This window comes from Aquarana catesbeiana, linkage group LG13 (genome assembly GCF_042186555.1).
Source record: "Aquarana catesbeiana isolate 2022-GZ linkage group LG13, ASM4218655v1, whole genome shotgun sequence".
Taxonomy (NCBI): Eukaryota; Metazoa; Chordata; class Amphibia; order Anura; family Ranidae; genus Aquarana; species Aquarana catesbeiana.
The window spans coordinates 159,473,551-159,493,460 of record NC_133336.1 but is presented as its reverse complement, the minus strand read 5'-3'; the positions used below and the strand labels follow the sequence as shown (position 1 = coordinate 159,493,460).

Sequence of the window (19,910 nt, the reverse complement as noted above, 5' to 3'; positions counted from 1 at the left end):
AGTAACACCATATGGTCACCACCGGGCTACACACTGCAGCTTTGCCAGTTTCGGGTAAGTATTGTTATTCCAGATGGGGCTGTGACTAGTAAATCCTGACACTCTTAGTAGTTGTTTTGCTTTGAACCAAATCTTATGTAGTAACCTATACGTGGGTTACCTTTTTGTTTGACTTTAAGAAGAGCTAGGCCTCAAGGGCTTCTGGGAGAGTCTGAGCCTCTACACAGTGTAATGCCACAGCTAATGTGGAATCAATGTGTATTTTCCTCTTGGCCAATACGTTCATCAGCTGCTGGAGCTGAGCTGCCGGGTAGTACAGCCAGGGGTTCGGGAAAGCTAGGCCCTCATTATCATTGGACCTCTGGAGTTGCTTCAGCCTGACGCTAGCAGGGCCCGATTTCCATAGTAGCGAGCGAAATATGGAATTTACCACTCAAAATATTTTAAGGGGTATAACCACAGTTGTATTGTGGAGACAATAGAGCAGCTTGGGGCATTAAGATCACTTTTGCTAAATTAGCTCTACCCGCCACTGACAGCAGCAGTTTAGACCACAATTTCACCTTGTCCCTAAACCGTGACAGCAGGGGAAATATGTTCAAACGGCAATAGTCCACAATCTCAGCCAAGATTATGATCCCCAAATATCTGAACTGCCCCACTATAGGCACTGGGCAGAAAGAAGATAACTGGGAGTCAAGAGCTCCATCCAACAGCAACAGGGCTGACTTGGTCCAGTTAATAGTCAAGCCTGAATAAGTGCCAAATTCAGTGATTATGTCCATTACCCGCCTGCAAAGAGGGGCATGTGTTTCCCATCAAAAGCAGCATGTCATCTGCATACAACATGATCTTTTCATGGTGTGCACCATATTTAAAACCCTCAACCAGAGAGCTGGTCCTAATTTTAATTGAATAAAAAGCCTTCGCGCTACTGTGATGTGTTTAAAAATAACTGATAAAATAAAAAGGAAATAAAAAGGAAATACCATACAATATTATATGCAAATATATTCAAACAAAACCACCGCAAAATTGTGGTGAACAATCAAAGTGCAATGATGTGCAATTAAGGTGCAATGAAATCTGTCTGCAGCAGGATCTAGTAGTGTTCATATCACACAAACAAAGTAAATAAAATCAGTAGTGATCCCGCGCTACAGCAATAAGGTTTTATAAAGTCCAAAAAGTGATGAATAAATGAAAAAATTATTTAATATATTAATCTAGGGACACTCGGAATAGATAGTAATACTAATAAAATGATAATAATGATAATTATTATCTTTCTAATTAACGGTTTTTCCAAAATGCTCTCACAAATAGGCTGGGTTATCTACAAATCCTTAGGAGTAAGAGATATATACAATCCAGAAAACGAGCTCACAAAACTCTCACCTAAATTCCTTGGATCATCAGCATGTATCTCTATTAAAGGATTCTTTCTTCTATTCCGACAGTTACCACCGGGGGGTCCTCCGTTCCAGCATATGTTGTATCTATGTGGATGTTCTAAATCTATATCTTCATATGATCTCACACTCCCAAAGAGCGGAAAAAACGTTAATTAGAAAGATGCCTGATTAGAAGAGGATTTTCTTACACTACATGGACTTCTTTATCATTATTATTATTATTATTATCATTTTATCAGTATTACTATCTATTCCGAGTGTCTCTAGATTAATATATTAATTAATTTTTTCATTTATTCATCACTTTTTGGACTTTATAAAACCTTATTGCTGTAGTGCGGGATCACTATGGTCCTAATTTTAGCCGCCAGGGGTTCTATTGCAAGGGCAAATAGGAGGGGCGAGAGAGGGCACCCCTGCATAGTACCCCTACCTAGTGAAAATACCTGTGAGGTCCTGTCACCCTCCCGGATAGCAGCCTGGGAATTATGATACAATGAACGGACTCATGCAATTAATTTTTCTCTGAAGCCAAATCTTTCCAGCACAAATAGCAGCACTTTGCGCTATCAAACGCTTTGTTCGCGTCCATCGACAAAAACGCTCTTGCCCCTCTGTTATCAGCTGGTGTTTGCATATTTATATAAAGTCGTCTGAGGTTGACAGGATTTATTAGGCATGAAGCCAGCTTGGTCTGCATGAACAATATCAGCAATTACTCTGTTAAGCCTCCGAGCCAGCACTTTAGACTTTAAGTTTTATGTCGGCTTGTAACAAGGAAATAGGTCTATAGGAATTAGGCTCCGTAGCTGGCTTATCAGGCTTTAAAAGCAAAATAATACTAGCCCTGTTCATGGAAGGCAGTAACCGTCCATGCAAATGGGCCTCGTTGAATACTTTCAACAGCTTAGGTAAAGGGTTTTTAGCGTATTGTTGGAATACCTCCATTGCCAACCCATCATCCCCAGGTGCTTTGGAGTTGGAAAAAGAGCTTGTCGCCTCCTGGATCTCCTCTAATGTAAGAGGAACATCCAGACTTGCTCTGTGTGTCTGATAGGGTGGGTATATTGATACAAAAAACAAGCACCACTGCCCCCCATCTATAACTGGCCATCGCAGTAAACAGCATTGGGGAGCGACATAAGGTAAAAACAAGGCCAAGGATAAATCCTAGGGAAAAAGACCAAGCTTACTTACCGACCAGCTCAGGTATTTTGATAGACTGTAAATAACTTGCTAAGGCCTCTGGGGTATAGGAGACCTTAAAGGCATAGAGATCCGAGTAGAATTTCACTAGTTCTGCCATAACTGTTTCTGGGGACTTGTCATAGCTCCCTGTCGGAAGCTTTAGGGCAGCAGTCACCGGAGCCGCTGGGTGTACATTAACTATTTTTGCAAGCAGACGACCAGTCTGTTCCCCCTATTCATAAAAGGTTAACTTGGAAAAAAAACAATTTTTTTTCAGCTTTGGAGTTAATCAGTTGTGTCAGGGCATCCTGTGCGGTGAGCCAAGCTAACCACGCCTTGTCTGAGAGTTGTGAAATATACACCCTCTCCCTTTCCTGGACATGTTGTGTGAGAAGTTTTTCGTGCTTTTTAGATTCTGTCTTCATATTATTAACGGCGGATATATGAAGACTCCATGTATATAGCATTTAAAAGCGTCCCACTTCAGTAGGTTATAAGTATAGAGCATGTTATCCTCAAAAAATCAACCATGTTCTGTCCAATCCCAGCGCTGTAGGCGCCATGGAGCTCTAGGAAGGGACAGGATATGTTTTCGTTTCTAGACCTTGGGGTGTGCTTTTAATCTCTAGATCAAGAAAGTGTATGTATGACTTCACTACTAATGTCCCATGACAACATTATATTACACTCGTTGTCATTCATATTCTGCAAAAAACCTTCCAAATCTGCCTTAGACCCCTTCCATATTATCAATATATCATCAATGAAATGCCTGTAAAGTAAAATTCTTGAATCCAAATTATACAAAACAACCTCTTCCTCCCATTTTGCCATGTACAAATTAGGAGTTATTTTTAATCAGGTCTCTGAATGCCTGAATGCTGGAGTGCATGGATAAGATGTTGTCCTGTTACAATTGCATGATTTACTGGTTTGTTGCCTGGGAGTCCAGTGAATGCCCTGTTTGCACCATGAATGCAGTACTTCCAGATGTATGTTTTTCCACTGCTAAAATGGCTCCTGCAGGAGATTCAGCTAGAAAGAATATCCACCATTCTGAAACTTTCACATTGGCTAAAAAAATTCTGGTACCTCCACTCAATGCCTCTGGTTGCAGATGTTCCATGGCCGCCTCCAGCTCGCTCTGATCTCCTGTCTCAAGGCCCGACCCTATGTCCTGTCACCCTGCTTTAATAGCTGGCTGTTGAAGCTCAGGCTTTGCAAAAATGTGTTCTCTTTGGGGCAGTTATTGCCAATATGTTTAGGGCTCATGAAACTTGAATGATTTGACTTGCCAGACAAGTATTTAGCATCTTTTTTTTTTTTTTTCCTTGTCAAAAGAAGTTTATTGAGTATACAATGTTATAAAGATACATAAAGTAAGTTTACAAGGATCTATAAAGTAAGCTCATTGTTTTACAGTAGGGTTTATATAGGTAAATATCATGAAATTTCAAATATTAAACATTGGGTTCACGTAAACCTAAATTAAAGATATATATCATTTCCTTAGTTACTTTTGTAGGTATTTAAATGATTTATACCTACTATACATATTGTTTACAAGTAGAGTGTATATAGGTCAAATAAATTCTGATAATGAGCTTTAATCATAAGGTGGAGAAAAGGAAAGAGAAAGAAGAAAAAGGGTTGAAAGGTAGAGGTATGGTCCACAAGGTTGTCCCGCTCGTCAGTTTATTATTCTTTTTAGTTCTCTTTGAAGCCTTAGAATGGGTGTCTCTGTAAGTCATTTAATCTGTTACCATGGCAACAGGACAGAGTCATTGAAATTTGACAGGAACTGTTGTTTTATCCAAGGATGCCAAAGTTTTTCAAATTTTGGAATTTGATTTTGATCGATGGCTACCATCTTAGCATGGGACATTGTATTATTCATTCTGTGAATTGTTTCTGCTAGTACCAATGTAGGAGATTTCCATGCCTTGGCCACTGTTTGTTTTGCAGCCGTTATTAGTTGGATCATAAGTTTGAATTGAGAGAGTGTTAACCATTCCGGTTTTAGATTAAGTAAAGTCAAATATGGATCTGGTTGTATTATTTTTTTTAATATTTTAGATGCAATCACGAAGACTTCCTTCCAGAAGGTTTGGATTACTGGGCACGTCCACCATATGTGTAAATATGTGCCTATTTCTGGGCATCCTCGAAAACAAAGAGCTGAGGTATTAGGTGAATATTTTGCCACTCTAGCGGGTACAAGGTACCAGCGAGTTAGGACTTTATAATTTGTCTCCAGTGCCAAGATGTTGGGTGAAGATGACTTAGATGTGAGCCATATATTAGACCAGTCCGTGTCTTCTAAAGTTCGTCCCAGGTCCTCCTCCCACCTCTGAACGTAAGAGGGTCTATTAAGATTTGCTACTCCATATAATTGATTAAAAAGTGATGAAATTGTACCTTTAGCAAATGGATCTTTTGTACAGATTGATTCAAAAATGGATAATTGGGATAATGGTGTATCCCCCTTTAGGAATGGTGTATAGAAATTTTTGATTTGGAGATATCTAAATATCTCAGAGTTTGGTAGATCATATTTTTCTCTAAGCGATGGGAATGAAAGGAATGATTTAGATGCTATGAAGTCATTTAGTGTCTGAATGCCTGATGTTGTCCAAGCCTTAAAAGAATTTGGATAGATCCATGCCGGATAAAAGGCCGGATTTCTGATAAAAGAAAGGAGAGGATTGTGTGGAGATTGTAACTGATATTTGGTTTTTAGTTTATCCCAGAGAGATAAGAAGTGTTTAGTTATGGGATTATGAATTTTAAAGCGGTCTTTAGGATCAAGCCATAATAAATTTGATATTAATAGAGGGTCATTTTCTGAAGCCTCTATAAATACCCATAATGGGATTTCCTGTTTTGCATGGTATTTGGACAGACTGGCCAAATGTGCTGCTCTGTAGTAGTTAGTAAAATTAGGGTATCCCAGGCTTCCTTTATTTTTGGGAAGATGTAGTGTGTGTATAGGTATACGTGGTTTAGAAGATCCCCATATAAACGAAGTTGCTCTTTTTTGTACTATTCTCAAAAAATAGGAAGGAATTGGAATAGGGAGGACTCTGAATAGATAAAGCAATTTGGGTAGAATAGTCATTTTGATTGCATTAATCTTCCCTATCCAGGATAAAGGAAGTTGCGACCATTGTTTTATTAGATTTGTGATCTGTCTTAATACAGGAGGATAATTGGTTGAGAATAAGTCAGAATGAGATGCTGTTAAATGAATTCCAAGATATGGGATTGATTTTTCTGCCCATGCGAATGGGAGTGCAGCCCTAGCCGGGATCAATTCCATGTTTGTGAGTGAAATATTAAGCACTAGGCATTTCTTAGGATTAATCATAAGGCCGGATAGGGCTGCAAATCCATCAAGAGCTGGTATTAAGTTAGGACCAGAGACCTGTGGTGATGATAGAAAAAGTAATATATCGTCTGCAAATATACATAATTTGTGTGTAATACCTCCTACTTCAATGCCAGTTATAGTTTGGTTTGTTCTGATGTATTGGGCCATGGGTTCGAGTATAAGGGCAAATAATAAGGGAGATAATGGGCAACCCTGTCGGGTACCTCTTTCGATATTAAAGGCTTCAGATTTGTATCCAGCATATTTTATATAGGCTTTGGGTTTATTATATAATGCTTTGATCCATGTTAAAAAGTGGGGTCCAAAACCCCACTTTTGTAATGAATATTTCATATATTGCCAGGATACTGTGTCAAATGCCCTCTTAATATCGAGAGATAGAAAACATAAAGGGATTTTCCGTTTTTTAGCAATATGTGCCAATAACATTGCCCTGCGTATATTATCGCCTGCCTGTCTATTTGGCATGAAGCCTACTTGATCTCTATGTATTAATTTTCCTATAATGCTATTGAGGCGTTTTGCTATTATTTTTGCTAATAATTTAATATCGAGGTTTAACAGAGAGATAGGCCGATAATTCACACAGGAAGTATCATCAGAAAGGGGTTTTGGGATCATACAAACAATTGCCATTAGTGTTTCTTGCCGAAAAGAATGTCCATCTAGAAGTTTGTTAAAAGTTTCAGTGAGAATGGGAGAGAGTATTTCTGAGAATGTTTTATAGTATAAAGCCGAGTAGCCGTCTGGGCCTGGTCTTTTGTTAAGTTTTAGGTCTTTTATGGCGTTAGCAACTTCATCTATAGTTATAGGCTCATCCAAACTGCTTTTTTGATTCTGAGATAACTCAGGTAAGGTTATTTTTGAGAAGAAGGATTCAGCTTCTGTAGGATTAAATTCATTGTTTGTCTTGTATAAAGTTGCGAGATGTGAGTGAAATTTATTTAGCATCTTTTTTTACAGAGTGGCTCTGCTTCATTGTTTTCATCCTAGCGACAAGGTCGCTTTAAACCTGGCACAAACTTGGACAATTCAAAGTAGAAAACTAATAAAATAAAACAATAATATATAGATATATTTATATATAGTAATCAGTAGTTTCCTTCTACCTATATCTCTGGATGCGCACCTTCATTTTAGGAGGGAAGTTTCAGGAAAAAAACTTACATTTTAAGTAAAGAACTTTGAAGCAATATAAGGGTCAGTGCCCATCAATGCACCCTCACCATTGCCCATCTGTAGCCTCACCATTGCCCATCTGCAGCCTGATCAATGCCATCTGCAGCCTCACAATTGCCCATCAATGCAGCCTGATCAATGCCCATCTACAGCCTCACAATTGCCCATCATTGCAGCTTGATCAATGCCCATATGCAGACTCACCATTGCCATGAATGCAGCCTGATCAGTGCCCATCTGCAGCCTCACCTCAGATGACTGTTGTCTTGGAGGGGACAGGGAGGGGGGTGGGACGAGTGCCGTCAGATTACATACAGTGAGAATCTCCTGTTTACTCGGCGGCCTCTTGAATACAAAGTTCTATGATAGACAGAACACTGGTCCAATGCCGGCCCAGGAGACGGGACTTCCTATTACAGAGACCGCTAAGTAAACATACAGTGAGATTCTCACTGTATGTAATCTGACGACGCTCATCCCGCCCCCCTCCTGGTTCCCTCCTAGGCAGCCCAAATTGCAGTATCGGCATATAACACGCACACACTATTTGCACCCGATTTTCAGGGTAAAAAAGTGTGTGTTATATGCTAATAAATACAGTAGTTCATTTGAACTGAGGTTTTTGCTTAAAATAATTTCTGCTCAGCAATTTTTTCATTATATTCATAACTAATTGTTCAGATATGTAACAGGTTTACAGTTAAGATGTCAATAAAGAGAAGGACACTGCCAATGGCAATGTGTTTGTTAGCACAAGGGAACGTCAGGGACCAGCTGGTGCAGGTAAATCTGCAGTGCTGGATTACCTGTGCCTCGCACCCACAAATAGTGACAGTGAGGGACCCAGATGGTAGAATTAGGTGAGTGAAATTTAGCTTTACAAGGTAGTAAAAAAAAGAAATTGCATGCTAAATGGGTAATTTAGTTTTTGCCCAGAGATGGGTTTACGGCAGTTTGTGCTGCGGTTTGTGTGACTGGTTGACTGGCATGTGTGAATGGTTCTTGATGTATTTACATGAATGGCTGACTTACGTTTGCCTCTAATTTTTTGTTTAAACAGATTCTTCTGAGATTCCTGTTGCTGCAGAACCTAACATTGACCTCAGACTGGAAAAAGCCATAAAGAGAATGAAGGCTCTAGATGAAATCTTGCTTAAAAAGATTGCAAAGGAGAAAGAGGTTGTAGCCCAGAGCAATGCACTTAGAAAGCATTTGTGGGAAGAACTACAGGTACAAAAATTGTCATTTGAAATTTTCCTTGTCATAAGAAGTTTATTGAGTATACAATGTTATAAAGATACATAAAGTAAGTTTACAAGGATCTATAAAGTAAGCTCATTGTTTTACAGTAGGGTTTATATAGGTAAATATCATGAAATTTCAAATATTAAACATTGGGTTCACGTAAACCTAAATTAAAGATATATATCATTTCCTTAGTTACTTTTGTAGATATTTAAATGATTTATACCTACTATACATATTGTTTACAAGTAGAGTGTATATAGGTCAAATAAATTCTGATAATGAGCTTTAATCGTAAGGTGGAGAAAAGGAAAGAGAAAGAAGAAAAAGGGTTGAAAGGTAGAGGTATGGTCCACAAGGTTGTCCCGCTCGTCAGTTTATTATTCTTTTTAGTTCTCTTTGAAGCCTTAGAATGGGTGTCTCTGTAAGTCATTTAATCTGTTACCATGGCAACAGGACAGAGTCATTGAAGTTTGACAGGAACTGTTGTTTTATCCAAGGATGCCAAAGTTTTTCAAATTTTGGAATTTGATTTTGATCGATGGCTACCATCTTAGCATGGGACATTGTATTATTCATTCTGTGAATTGTTTCTGCTAGTACCAATGTAGGAGATTTCCATGCCTTGGCCACTGTTTGTTTTGCAGCCGTTATTAGTTGGATCATAAGTTTGAATTGAGAGAGTGTTAACCATTCCGGTTTTAGATTAAGTAAAGTTAAATATGGATCTGGTTGTATTATTTTTTTAAATATTTTAGATGCAATCACGAAGACTTCCTTCCAGAAGGTTTGGATTACTGGGCACGTCCACCATATGTGTAAATATGTGCCTATTTCTGGGCATCCTCGAAAACTAAGAGCTGAGGTATTAGGTGAATATTTTGCCACTCTAGCGGGTACAAGGTACCAGCGAGTTAGGACTTTATAATTTGTCTCCAGTGCCAAGATGTTGGGTGAAGATGACTTAGATGTGAGCCATATATTAGACCAGTCCGTGTCTTCTAAAGTTCGTCCCAGGTCCTCCTCCCACCTCTGAACGTAAGATGGTCTATTAAGATTTGCTACTCCATATAATTGATTAAAAAGTGATGAAATTGTACCTTTAGCAAATGGATCTTTTGTACAGATTGATTCAAAAATGGATAATTGGGATAATGGTGTATCCCCCTTTAGGAATGGTGTATAGAAATTTTTGATTTGGAGATATCTAAATATCTCAGAGTTTGGTAGATCATATTTTTCTCTAAGCGATGGGAATGAAAGGAATGATTTAGATGCTATGAAGTCATTTAGTGTCTGAATGCCTGATGTTGTCCAAGCTTTAAAAGAATTTGGGTAGATCCATGCCGGATAAAAGGCCGGATTTCTGATAAAAGAAAGGAGAGGATTGTGTGGAGATTGTAACTGATATTTGGTTTTTAGTTTATCCCAGAGAGATAAGAAGTGTTTAGTTATGGGATTATGAATTTTAAAGCGGTCTTTAGGATCAAGCCATAATAAATTTGATATTAATAGAGGGTCATTTTCTGAAGCCTCTATAAATACCCATAATGGGATTTCCTGTTTTGCATGGTATTTGGACAGACTGGCCAAATGTGCTGCTCTGTAGTAGTTAGTAAAATTAGGGTATCCCAGGCTTCCTTTATTTTTGGGAAGATGTAGTGTGTGTATAGGTATACGTGGTTTAGAAGAGCCCCATATAAACGAAGTTGCTCTTTTTTGTACTATTCTCAAAAAATAGGAAGGAATTGGAATAGGGAGGACTCTGAATAGATAAAGCAATTTGGGTAGAATAGTTATTTTGATTGCATTAATCTTCCCTATCCAGGATAAAGGAAGTTGCGACCATTGTTTTATTAGATTTGTGATCTGTCTTAATACAGGAGGATAATTGGTTGAGAATAAGTCAGAATGAGATGCTGTTAAATGAATTCCAAGATATGGGATTGATTTTTCTGCCCATGTGAATGGGAGTGCAGCCCTAGCCGGGATCAATTCCATGTTTGTGAGTGAAATATTAAGCACTAGGCATTTCTTAGGATTAATCATAAGGCCGGATAGGGCTGCAAATCCATCAAGAGCTGGTATTAAGTTAGGACCAGAGACCTGTGGTGATGATAGAAAAAGTAATATATCGTCTGCAAATATACATAATTTGTGTGTAATACCTCCTACTTCAATGCCAGTTATAGTTTGGTTTGTTCTGATGTATTGGGCCATGGGTTCGAGTATAAGGGCAAATAATAAGGGAGATAATGGGCAACCCTGTCGGGTACCTCTTTCGATATTAAAGGCTTCAGATTTGTATCCAGCATATTTTATATAGGCTTTGGGTTTATTATATAATGCTTTGATCCATGTTAAAAAGTGGGGTCCAAAACCCCATTTTTGTAATGAATATTGCATATATTGCCAGGATACTGTGTCAAATGCCCTCTTAATATCGAGAGATAGAAAACATAAAGGGATTTTCCGTTTTTTAGCAATATGTGCCAATAACACTGCCCTGCGTATATTATCGCCTGCCTGTCTATTTGGCATGAAGCCTACTTGATCTCTATGTATTAATTTTCCTATAATACTATTGAGGCGTTTTGCTATTATTTTTGCTAATAATTTAATATCGAGGTTTAACAGAGAGATAGGCCGATAATTCACACAGGAAGTATCATCAGAAAGGGGTTTTGGGATCATACAAACAATTGCCATTAGTGTTTCTTGCCGAAAAGAATGTCCATCTAGAAGTTTGTTAAAAGTTTCAGTGAGAATGGGAGAGAGTATTTCTGAGAATGTTTTATAGTATAAAGCCGAGTAGCCGTCTGGGCCTGGTCTTTTATTAAGTTTTAGGTCTTTTATGGCGTTAGCAACTTCATCTATAGTTATAGGCTCATCCAAACTGCTTTTTTGATTCTGAGATAACTCAGGTAAGGTTATTTTTGAGAAGAAGGATTCAGCCTCTGTAGGATTAAATTCATTGTTTGTCTTGTATAAAGTTGCGAGATGTGAGTGAAATTTATGGACTATTTTAACTGGATTACAAGTGTAAACATTTTTTGATAATTTCAAACGTATTGGTTTGAAAGATTTGTTAGTTGAATTTAATGCCCGAGCCAAATATGTACCTGGTTTGTTTGTATTCATGTAGAAATTGTGTTTGGAGCATTTGAGGGATTTATCAATTGATTCAGTGAGAAATAGATCGTATTCCAATCTAGATTTTTCCAGATGAGATTTTGTACTCTGAGATGGATTATCTTGAAATGATATATAGGCTGCATTAAAATTGAGTTCTAGTTTTTTTGCTAGATTTTTGCGTTCCCGTTTAAATAGTGCCATTTGTCTTTGTATTGTACCACGCAAGACAGGCTTATGAGCTTCCCACAGTGTTATTGGGGAGATGTCTGTTGTATTATTAATTGATATGTATTCCTTTAAAGCTTGTTCAATGGCCATCTGATGTAGTGGGTGTTTGAGCATTATGTCCGGTAAGTACCACGTTGGGTCATGCGCTTTTGGTATGGCTGAGGCTATAGTAGTGTATACTGCGTTATGGTCAGACCACGGAATCGGAATTATATCTGATGCAATAATTTCTGGTATCATTCCTATTGTTAGAAAAATATGATCTATTCTGGTGAAGGTTTGATGAGGGTGCGAGAAATAAGTGAATTTCTTTTTCATTGGGTTACTTTCTCTCCATGAATCTACCAGATTGTATTTGGAAAGAAGTTGAGAAAAAGGTAATCTAGAGGTTATTTTGGATGGTGTAAAAGGTGATTTATCTAGAAATGGGAGGAGGACCTGGTTCGAATCCCCACACATTATCACTGTTCCTATTTTGTGTGTATTAATCACTTGTAATATGTGTGAGAGGAATGGTGTAGGTTGTTTGTTAGGAGCGTAGTAGGAAATCACCGTGATTGCTGTATCCATTATATAACCCATGAGTATCAGGTATCTACCTTCTGGGTCTTTAATTTCTGATGATAAGGTGAATGGTGTGGATCGGTGAAATGCAATTAGAGTTCCCCTTTGCTTGGTACAGGCAGAAGCCGTGTAAATTTGTTGATAAAAAGGAGAAATATATTTTGGAGTAGAATCTTTGGTGAAGTGTGTTTCTTGGAGGCATACTATGTGAGCCTTCTTGTTATGGAAAGTACGGAAGGCTTTGGTCCTTTTTTGAGGGACATTTATTCCCTGAACATTCAGGGAAAGTATATTCAGTGGTGCCATGGCAATAGATCAAATAGTTTTGACTTACTTTTTGTTATGCAGAGCTGACTGCGCAGATCAACCTGTGTGGACTGAAGAGATGAATAGATAGAAAAGAAACCAGTGAATTCTGGAGTAAAGAGTAAACAAAAAACATATGAGATTAGATGATACATTGTATAAATTATTTTTTGCAAGTAATCACAATTTACCCGTGAAAGAGAATAAATATCTCTCTCAGGGGAATAAGTGCCTTCGTCACACTCCCACATAATATGGTTGGGAGAATGAGGAGGGCTAATGGGGGTACACGGATCTTCCGCTTACAGGAGAGAAGTGCTATGTCAAAAGACATCAAAATGATGTTTCATTAATTGGAGTGCAGAATATAGTTTTTGTTTAAATTATTTATTCCAGGGTGGATGTATATGGTAAGTCTTGCCCTAGGCTAAATAATTCAGTTAGAAAGGTACTGTTAATAACTTTGGTATTGATGAAGATAGTTTGAATTATTTTGGGATTTTAACCCTTTTAGAGTAAACAATTACATATTTTATTCATATGTAACTGTTTAGATATGTTAACTCATAAAATAGAGGTTGTATTGCTTCAGATTAGAATAAACAAAAACATAATTCTAGGAACTAGTTAGGTAATAATATATTTGTTTTAAGAAAAGAAAGAAAAAGCTTCCATTACTTCTGGATTATTGAATATATTTGTCCTAAAAAGTAATAAATCTATTGTTATTACCTGATAATATATAACTGAACAAGAATTTCCTTATTTCACTTATATATTCTAAGGCTATATGTATCAGAAGTAATAAGAAATATAACTGGAATGTAACATGATACCACACAGTCTGTGACGATCAGAATGCAGTTACATTCAGTTATAAATATAGGTTTTTTATAGAGAACCATCTCTTAGTATAATAAATGAAGAGATATCAGGAATTAGGATGTCAGTCCATTGAATCTTCTTGGTCCATGGATGATGTGGCATAACGGCCTCTTTTGTGAGAATGATGATTCCCATTTTGTTCTGAAATTTTCTGGGTGCTGCCTGAAGGTGAAGATGATGCCATTCTTCTGCGTGTGGGAGTGTTGCTGCTTGTGGGTTCTGTCAGATTTAATTTTAAAAGGGTTTGTTGTAGTTCATCTGCTGATCTGCTTCTGTAAATTGTACCTTGGTAGTTAAATCTGACTGAAAAGGGGAAGCCCCATTGATACATAATGTTGTGGCGTTGCAGTTCCATTAGTTGGGGTTTCATGGATCGTCTTTTAGTAATAGTAAGTTGGGATAGGTCAGCAAAAATGTGATAATTGTGTCCTTGAAAATTAAGTTCCTTTTTTTCTCTTGCAGCAATTAGTATTTGTTCTTTCGTTCTGTAATAATGAAATTTTGTGATTATATCATGTGGGGGTCCATCTTTCTTTTTGGCTGTGAGGGCTCTGTGTACTCTGTCCAGTTCTAAACGTTCAATAGGGATATCTGGCTTTAGTTCTTGTAATAGAGCAGTAATAGTAGATTGCAGGTCTGTCACAGTTTCAGGTATTCCCCTTATGCGCAAGTTTGAACGTCTGGCTCTATTTTCGTAATCTTCGAGCTTAGTTTGAAGTATTAAATTCTCTTTTTTTAATTGTTCCAATTCTGTTATATTTTCTTGGGTTGTAATTTCAATTTCATCCATTTGTATTTCTAAGGCTGCGGTGCGGTTTCCCAGCTCTCTTATTTCTTTGGTTAGGCTTTTTGTTATTTGGTCTGAGGTTTGTTTTAAAGCCTTATGAAGCATCTTTTCAAATTGTAATAATATTACTGGGGATACTGAGGAGGCTTGTGGAGAAGTTTGTGAGAGGATTTGTTCTGTATCTGACTCAAATGGAGAGTCTTGCTGTGACATTTTCTGTCTGTGAGAGCGCCCTGATGCTGTATCTTGTGAGGTGACTGGAGCTACTTCAGCTGCAGTGAGTGCCTGTGAGCTCTTTGTGAGGTGATTTTTATTTCTGCCACGGTTTCCTCCCAGTACCATATTTCCTGCCCAAACTTTCACAGTTTGTTCCCTGGGGCAAAAAGGTTCAAATGGATACCTTTTGAGCCTGCAGGCTCCGCTTTGTCCTTCTCTTCTCTCCTCAGCGGTGTGGAGCTCTAACAATGCATGTCTGCTCTGCTAGGCTCCGCCTCCTGCCCCCCTCATTTGAAATTTTCAATGCAAACTCCAGTTTTATTTAAAAATATAACAAAAAAAAACCACTGAAAAAACCCTGTGCTTGAGTAAAAATAGCAGCCAGCATGAAAAGCCAGGATACACACTTTAAATAAATAACTTAAATAGAAATTAATAGAATGACAACCGATCAAATGGTTAGGATGACACCTTCACCATATGATCCTGCTAATGAATAAAAATATGTATGAATAAATGAGTACACATACATCACAAAACCTGTAAGTAAATCCTTAGGCCCTACAATGGTGACGTCGTCCCGTGATCCATCCCTGATTGGTTGTTGTACGTTCGTGCTTGGAGCAAAGCACGTAGGAACGCTGAAAATTTTTACATATGCTTGGATTGCTTTTTTGAGCTGGTTTTACAACGGATTCTTGCAAGTGCAACTTTTATCCTTACTTATTAAATGGTCTTTTCGTACTACACTATGGAAGCGAAGTGCCTCTCTTGCTTTTGTCTTCGAGTATTGCTGGAGCAGGGTGGGCCACATATGGTTTGAGGGAGATCTATTTCCTCTTGCCGTGCTTGACCACCTGTAATTCAGTGGTCATATATATCTGGTAAGCAGCTTGAATACTCACCTTGGATGTGGAGCATGATCTTTTCTGGCTGCAGATCTGGTCCAGCATCAGTTTTCTCTTCACTTGTTTGTTATATCTCACGGAGCACTAATGCCGTGTACACAGGACCAGACTTTTCGTCGGACTGAACTCCGAAGGACTTTTCGGTGGAGTTCCAACGAAACAGACTTGCCTACACGCGATCACACCAAAGTCCGATCATTTCGAACGTGATGACGTACGACCGGACTAGAATAAGGAAGTTCATAGCCAGTAGCCAATAGCTGCCCTTGCGTCCTTTTTTGTCCGTCGGACTAGCATACAGACAAATGGATTTTTCGATCGGGCTATAGTCCGTCGGAAAGATTTGGAACATGTTCTATTTCTAAAGTCCGACAGATTTTTCGACAGAAAAGGTCCGATGAAGCCCACACACAATCGAATTGTCCAACGGATTCGTTCCTTCGGACCAGTTCGGTCGAAAAGTCCGGTCATGTGTACATTGCATAAGGATAACTTTTGTGTGAAGAGTGTGTTATCTGTTTAAATGGACAATTTTTTTATGCTCATATGTTTTTTAAATATTGTATACGTTTTTAGCTTTAAGGATTTGCCTACAGGTTTTGCAATGTATGTGTACTCATTTATTGACACACATTTTTATTAATTAGCAGGATCATATGGTGAAGGTGTCATCCTAACCATTTGATCGGTTGTCATTCTATTAGTGCTGCACTTATTTAAAAATATATCCAGGCCTTCTATATATGTTGCATCAAATTTAGCACACTTCATTGCAGATTTGTAACTGCCTTTTTTTATCAAGAAACTGAGACAGGCTACTGCAATACTGCTGCTTGGGGGAGGCTCTTCCTGCTATAATCGCTACCTAGCGGTCCCAGCATTTCTTTAAATACATGGGAAAATTATCATCAAACATGAAAGGCTTGTTGCAGTAAACAAAAGGACAGGGGGAAAACAGGGGCTGGGAAAACCCTAAATGATACAGTATCTCAAGTTTTGTGCAGTTGGCTAGGATAAATAGTGTGCATATCACACAAGGAGAAGTTAATTTTATTTTTTGGAAGCGTCCTGTGCACAGATTGTGTACAGATCCCTTAGAAATTTGTTGCGATCGTTTCAAGAAAATTATGCACAGATTTTTTTTTTTTTGGTAGTTTGACATTCGTGGCTGGCTGAATATTATTATAAATGTTTTTTATTTCATTATGTATAAACTCACTTGTGTAGCCATTACATAATTTATCAAATTGACAAAAGTTAAAATTTCCTTTCAAAGAATGAGTAACTCTGCATGTCTGTACATAAAAGGAGCTGAATGTTCTACACAATTGAAAGCAGGAGAACAATTACAGAGATGACGTTGGGTTGAAGACACTGTGTTTGGCATCTAATACTAGTAGACAGAAGGTACAGAATAGGACTGAGTGTAAGAAAAGCCAGTACGTATCAGAACAAGAGCAAAGGTTCACTGCAAGCCATGTATTAGAATGCACATGCAAAGTATTAACGTGTACACTAAGTTGCACATGCGCATGTACGGGTGAACACTTGGCATTGGCACCAAACGGCCTGAATAAGCTGAATTGTGACATGAACAGATTGCCACATCAGCTAGTTTCTGATTTATTTCTGCCCTGATCTGCTATATTTGCCTTCCCTTGCTTGATCCAGCTTGCCCCTGACCTATCTATGGGTTCCTGCCTATCTGTTGTGATCTCAGCTCGTACACTGACTCCGCTTCTGCCTTGTGTTCCTGTGCCCAGCTGTGAACTAATCCTGACTTGTATCCTGACTTTGCCTCCCTCTGATGTTCCTGCACCTTGCTGCCTGGTTGCCGATCAAGTGTCATCATGTTCCAGTCTGTGGTCCCTGTCTGGTGATTATTATTATACAACCAACAGCTGGCACTTCCTGCTACATTGGCCCTTGTGCCACTCTGTGTCCTCACACCACCTGTCACCACTACTAGTGGTATTGGACACGAGGTGTAAGAGAAGATCCCTGTCCAGCTTGATCTCTAGCAGGTATGTGATACCCAGTGCTACCGGTAGTAGACCTGACCTGGTCATCCCCTTTACCCTCTGAGAGTATGTTTAGAACTTGGCAACAGGTTGTTCCAAGGCTACAGTTCCCTTGGGTAATTTTAACGAAAATAAGTAGGGAGCTGAGTAAATGAAAAAGCTACTCTTTATACCAAAGAATCAAGCAGAGATGATGTTCAATGTAGGCCAGAATATAACCCAAAGGAACAAGTAGCCAGATATAACAAATGTTTAAACAGAGATACAAGGTCAGAATCTGGAAGCAAAGAGATCAGAAGCCAGTTATGGTCTTACGATCGCAAGGGAGAATTTGAAGCCAGAAACTAGAAACTGGTTACAGGGGTGTGTCCAAAGGGTGGTGATAAATAATGTGTGGAATGGTAAGTGGGGTGCCCCAGGGTTCTGTCCTGGGACCAATTCTATTCAATTTATTCATAAATGATATAGAGGATGGGATAAATAGCTTAATCTCAGTTATTTCGGGGACGACGCAAAATTAAGCAGGGCAATAACTTCACAAGGATATAGAAATTTTACAGAAAGACCTGAACAAAATAATGGAATGGGCAAATACATGGCAAATGATGTTTAATGTGGAAAAATGGAAGGTAATGCACTTGGGGTCAAAAAACATAAATGCAAATTACTCACTAGGGGGAGAACTGCTGGGGGAATCAAGGATGGAGAAAGATCTGGGGGTCCTAGTAGATAACAGATTGAGCAATAGCATGCAATGTCAAGCTGCAGCTACCAAAGCCGGCAGAATATTAGCATGCAAAAAAAAAGTGATATACTCCAGGGATAAAACTATAATCCTACCACTTTATGAAACTCTGGTTAGGCCACTTTTGGAGTGTTCTGTTCAGTTCTTGTCACTAGTCCTCAGAAGGGATGTGCTGGAACTGAAGAGAGTCAACCTTACTATGAAACTATGAAACCCAGTTACAAGATAAAGCAGTGATATAGAAATGCAGGACATTTAGGAAGACCATCCAGCAACTTGCACAAGGTCTTGGCTTCATTAAGTTGACGTTATATAGTTACATAGTTGGTCTAGTTGAAAAAAGACACAAGTCCATCTAGTTCAACCAATAAAAGGGGGAAAAAAAACATACAAAGTTGCGCATAACAAGTTGTACATGTGCTGGCATGGGAGCAGGGCTGGGCTGATATAAGGGTAGAAGAGATGTTGTGGTGGCACAAGGCAGACATTGGGGCCTCTCCTGGCTCTGTATGACCTCCGCCTTTTTATGCACTTTGCACTATAACAACACAGTCCTGCTGTCTACAAAGGGAGAGTGGTTCTCCCAGTGTATTAATTGGGGCTCCTCTGTCAGTGTGAGAGCCAGTCCCACTCTGTTTTAGGTTCATTGTGTGCTGCTGATACAGCAGACCAGCTACCTACATGACAGCAGAGCTTTACTGATTACTCTGTGAGAGTCTATCTTCTGATGTAGTAATCTGCAAGGTTGGGCTGTCAGTGTACAGTTGCTATATATTATAAGGACTCATTCACACCAAAATGTGGTGCTGGAAAGTCGCCTTCCATGCGCGTATCCCACACAGCAGGAAACACGTCTCCCATGTGAGATGCAAGCAGATGCCAATGAGTTGTTAATGGCACCCCAAATCCTTCTTGTAAACGCAGCACGTTTACACCCATCAAATCGCATGGTCCTGAAGTACCATGCCGTTTGTTGCAGTGCGATCTGAGAAACTAGCGCTTGCAATACTTTTTCTAAGTTTCAGTGTGTTTTTTCAGCCTATTCCAATGAATGGACTGCCAAAACCGGACTGTGCGGGAACGTGTGCACTCCAGTGTGAACTGGCCCTACAAGTTAATGTGCTAATTCGTAAGATCTTCCATTAAAGCAGCCAGGAAATGAACTATATACTAGCTCAAATCAAACATAATGCTTGGGTTTAGTAGTGCTTGCTACCTCCCCCTGTGCATTATAATCAAAGCATGATAACTACTAGCCGGATTGATGTAATTAACCACTTGAGCCCCGGACCATTATGCTGCCTAAGGACCAGAGGTCTTTTTCCAATTTGGCACTGCGTCGCTTTAACTGCTAATTGCGCGGTCATGCAATGCTGTACCTAAACGAAATTTGCGTCCTTTTCTTCCCACAAATAGAGCTTTCTTTTGATGGTATTTGATCACCTCTGCAGTTTTTATTTTTTGCGCTATAAACGGAAAAAGACCGAAAATTTTGAAAAAAAATGATATTTTCTACTTTTTGTTATAAAAAAAATCCAATAAACTAAATTTTAGTCATACATTTAGGCCAAAATGTATTCGGCCACATGTCTTTGGTAAAAAAAATGTCAATAAGCATATATTTATTGGTTTGCGCAAAAGTTATAGCGTCTACAAACTAGGGTACATTTTCTGTAATTTACACAGCCTTTAATTTA

At 38.7% G+C, this 19,910-nt stretch overlaps 1 protein-coding gene across 4 annotated transcripts in view; it reads left to right on the top strand.

Annotated features, from left to right (window-relative positions):
* Positions 1-19,910, top strand: part of FSIP1 (fibrous sheath interacting protein 1) — a 305,263-nt gene that overhangs the window by 15,369 nt on the left and 269,984 nt on the right. For all 4 annotated transcript variants that reach the window (XM_073609241.1, XM_073609242.1, XM_073609240.1 and 1 more), the window contains exon 4: positions 8,234-8,403. In XM_073609241.1, coding sequence (XP_073465342.1) covers positions 8,234-8,403 — 170 coding nt within the window. The remainder of the gene's footprint in view (positions 1-8,233; positions 8,404-19,910) is intronic.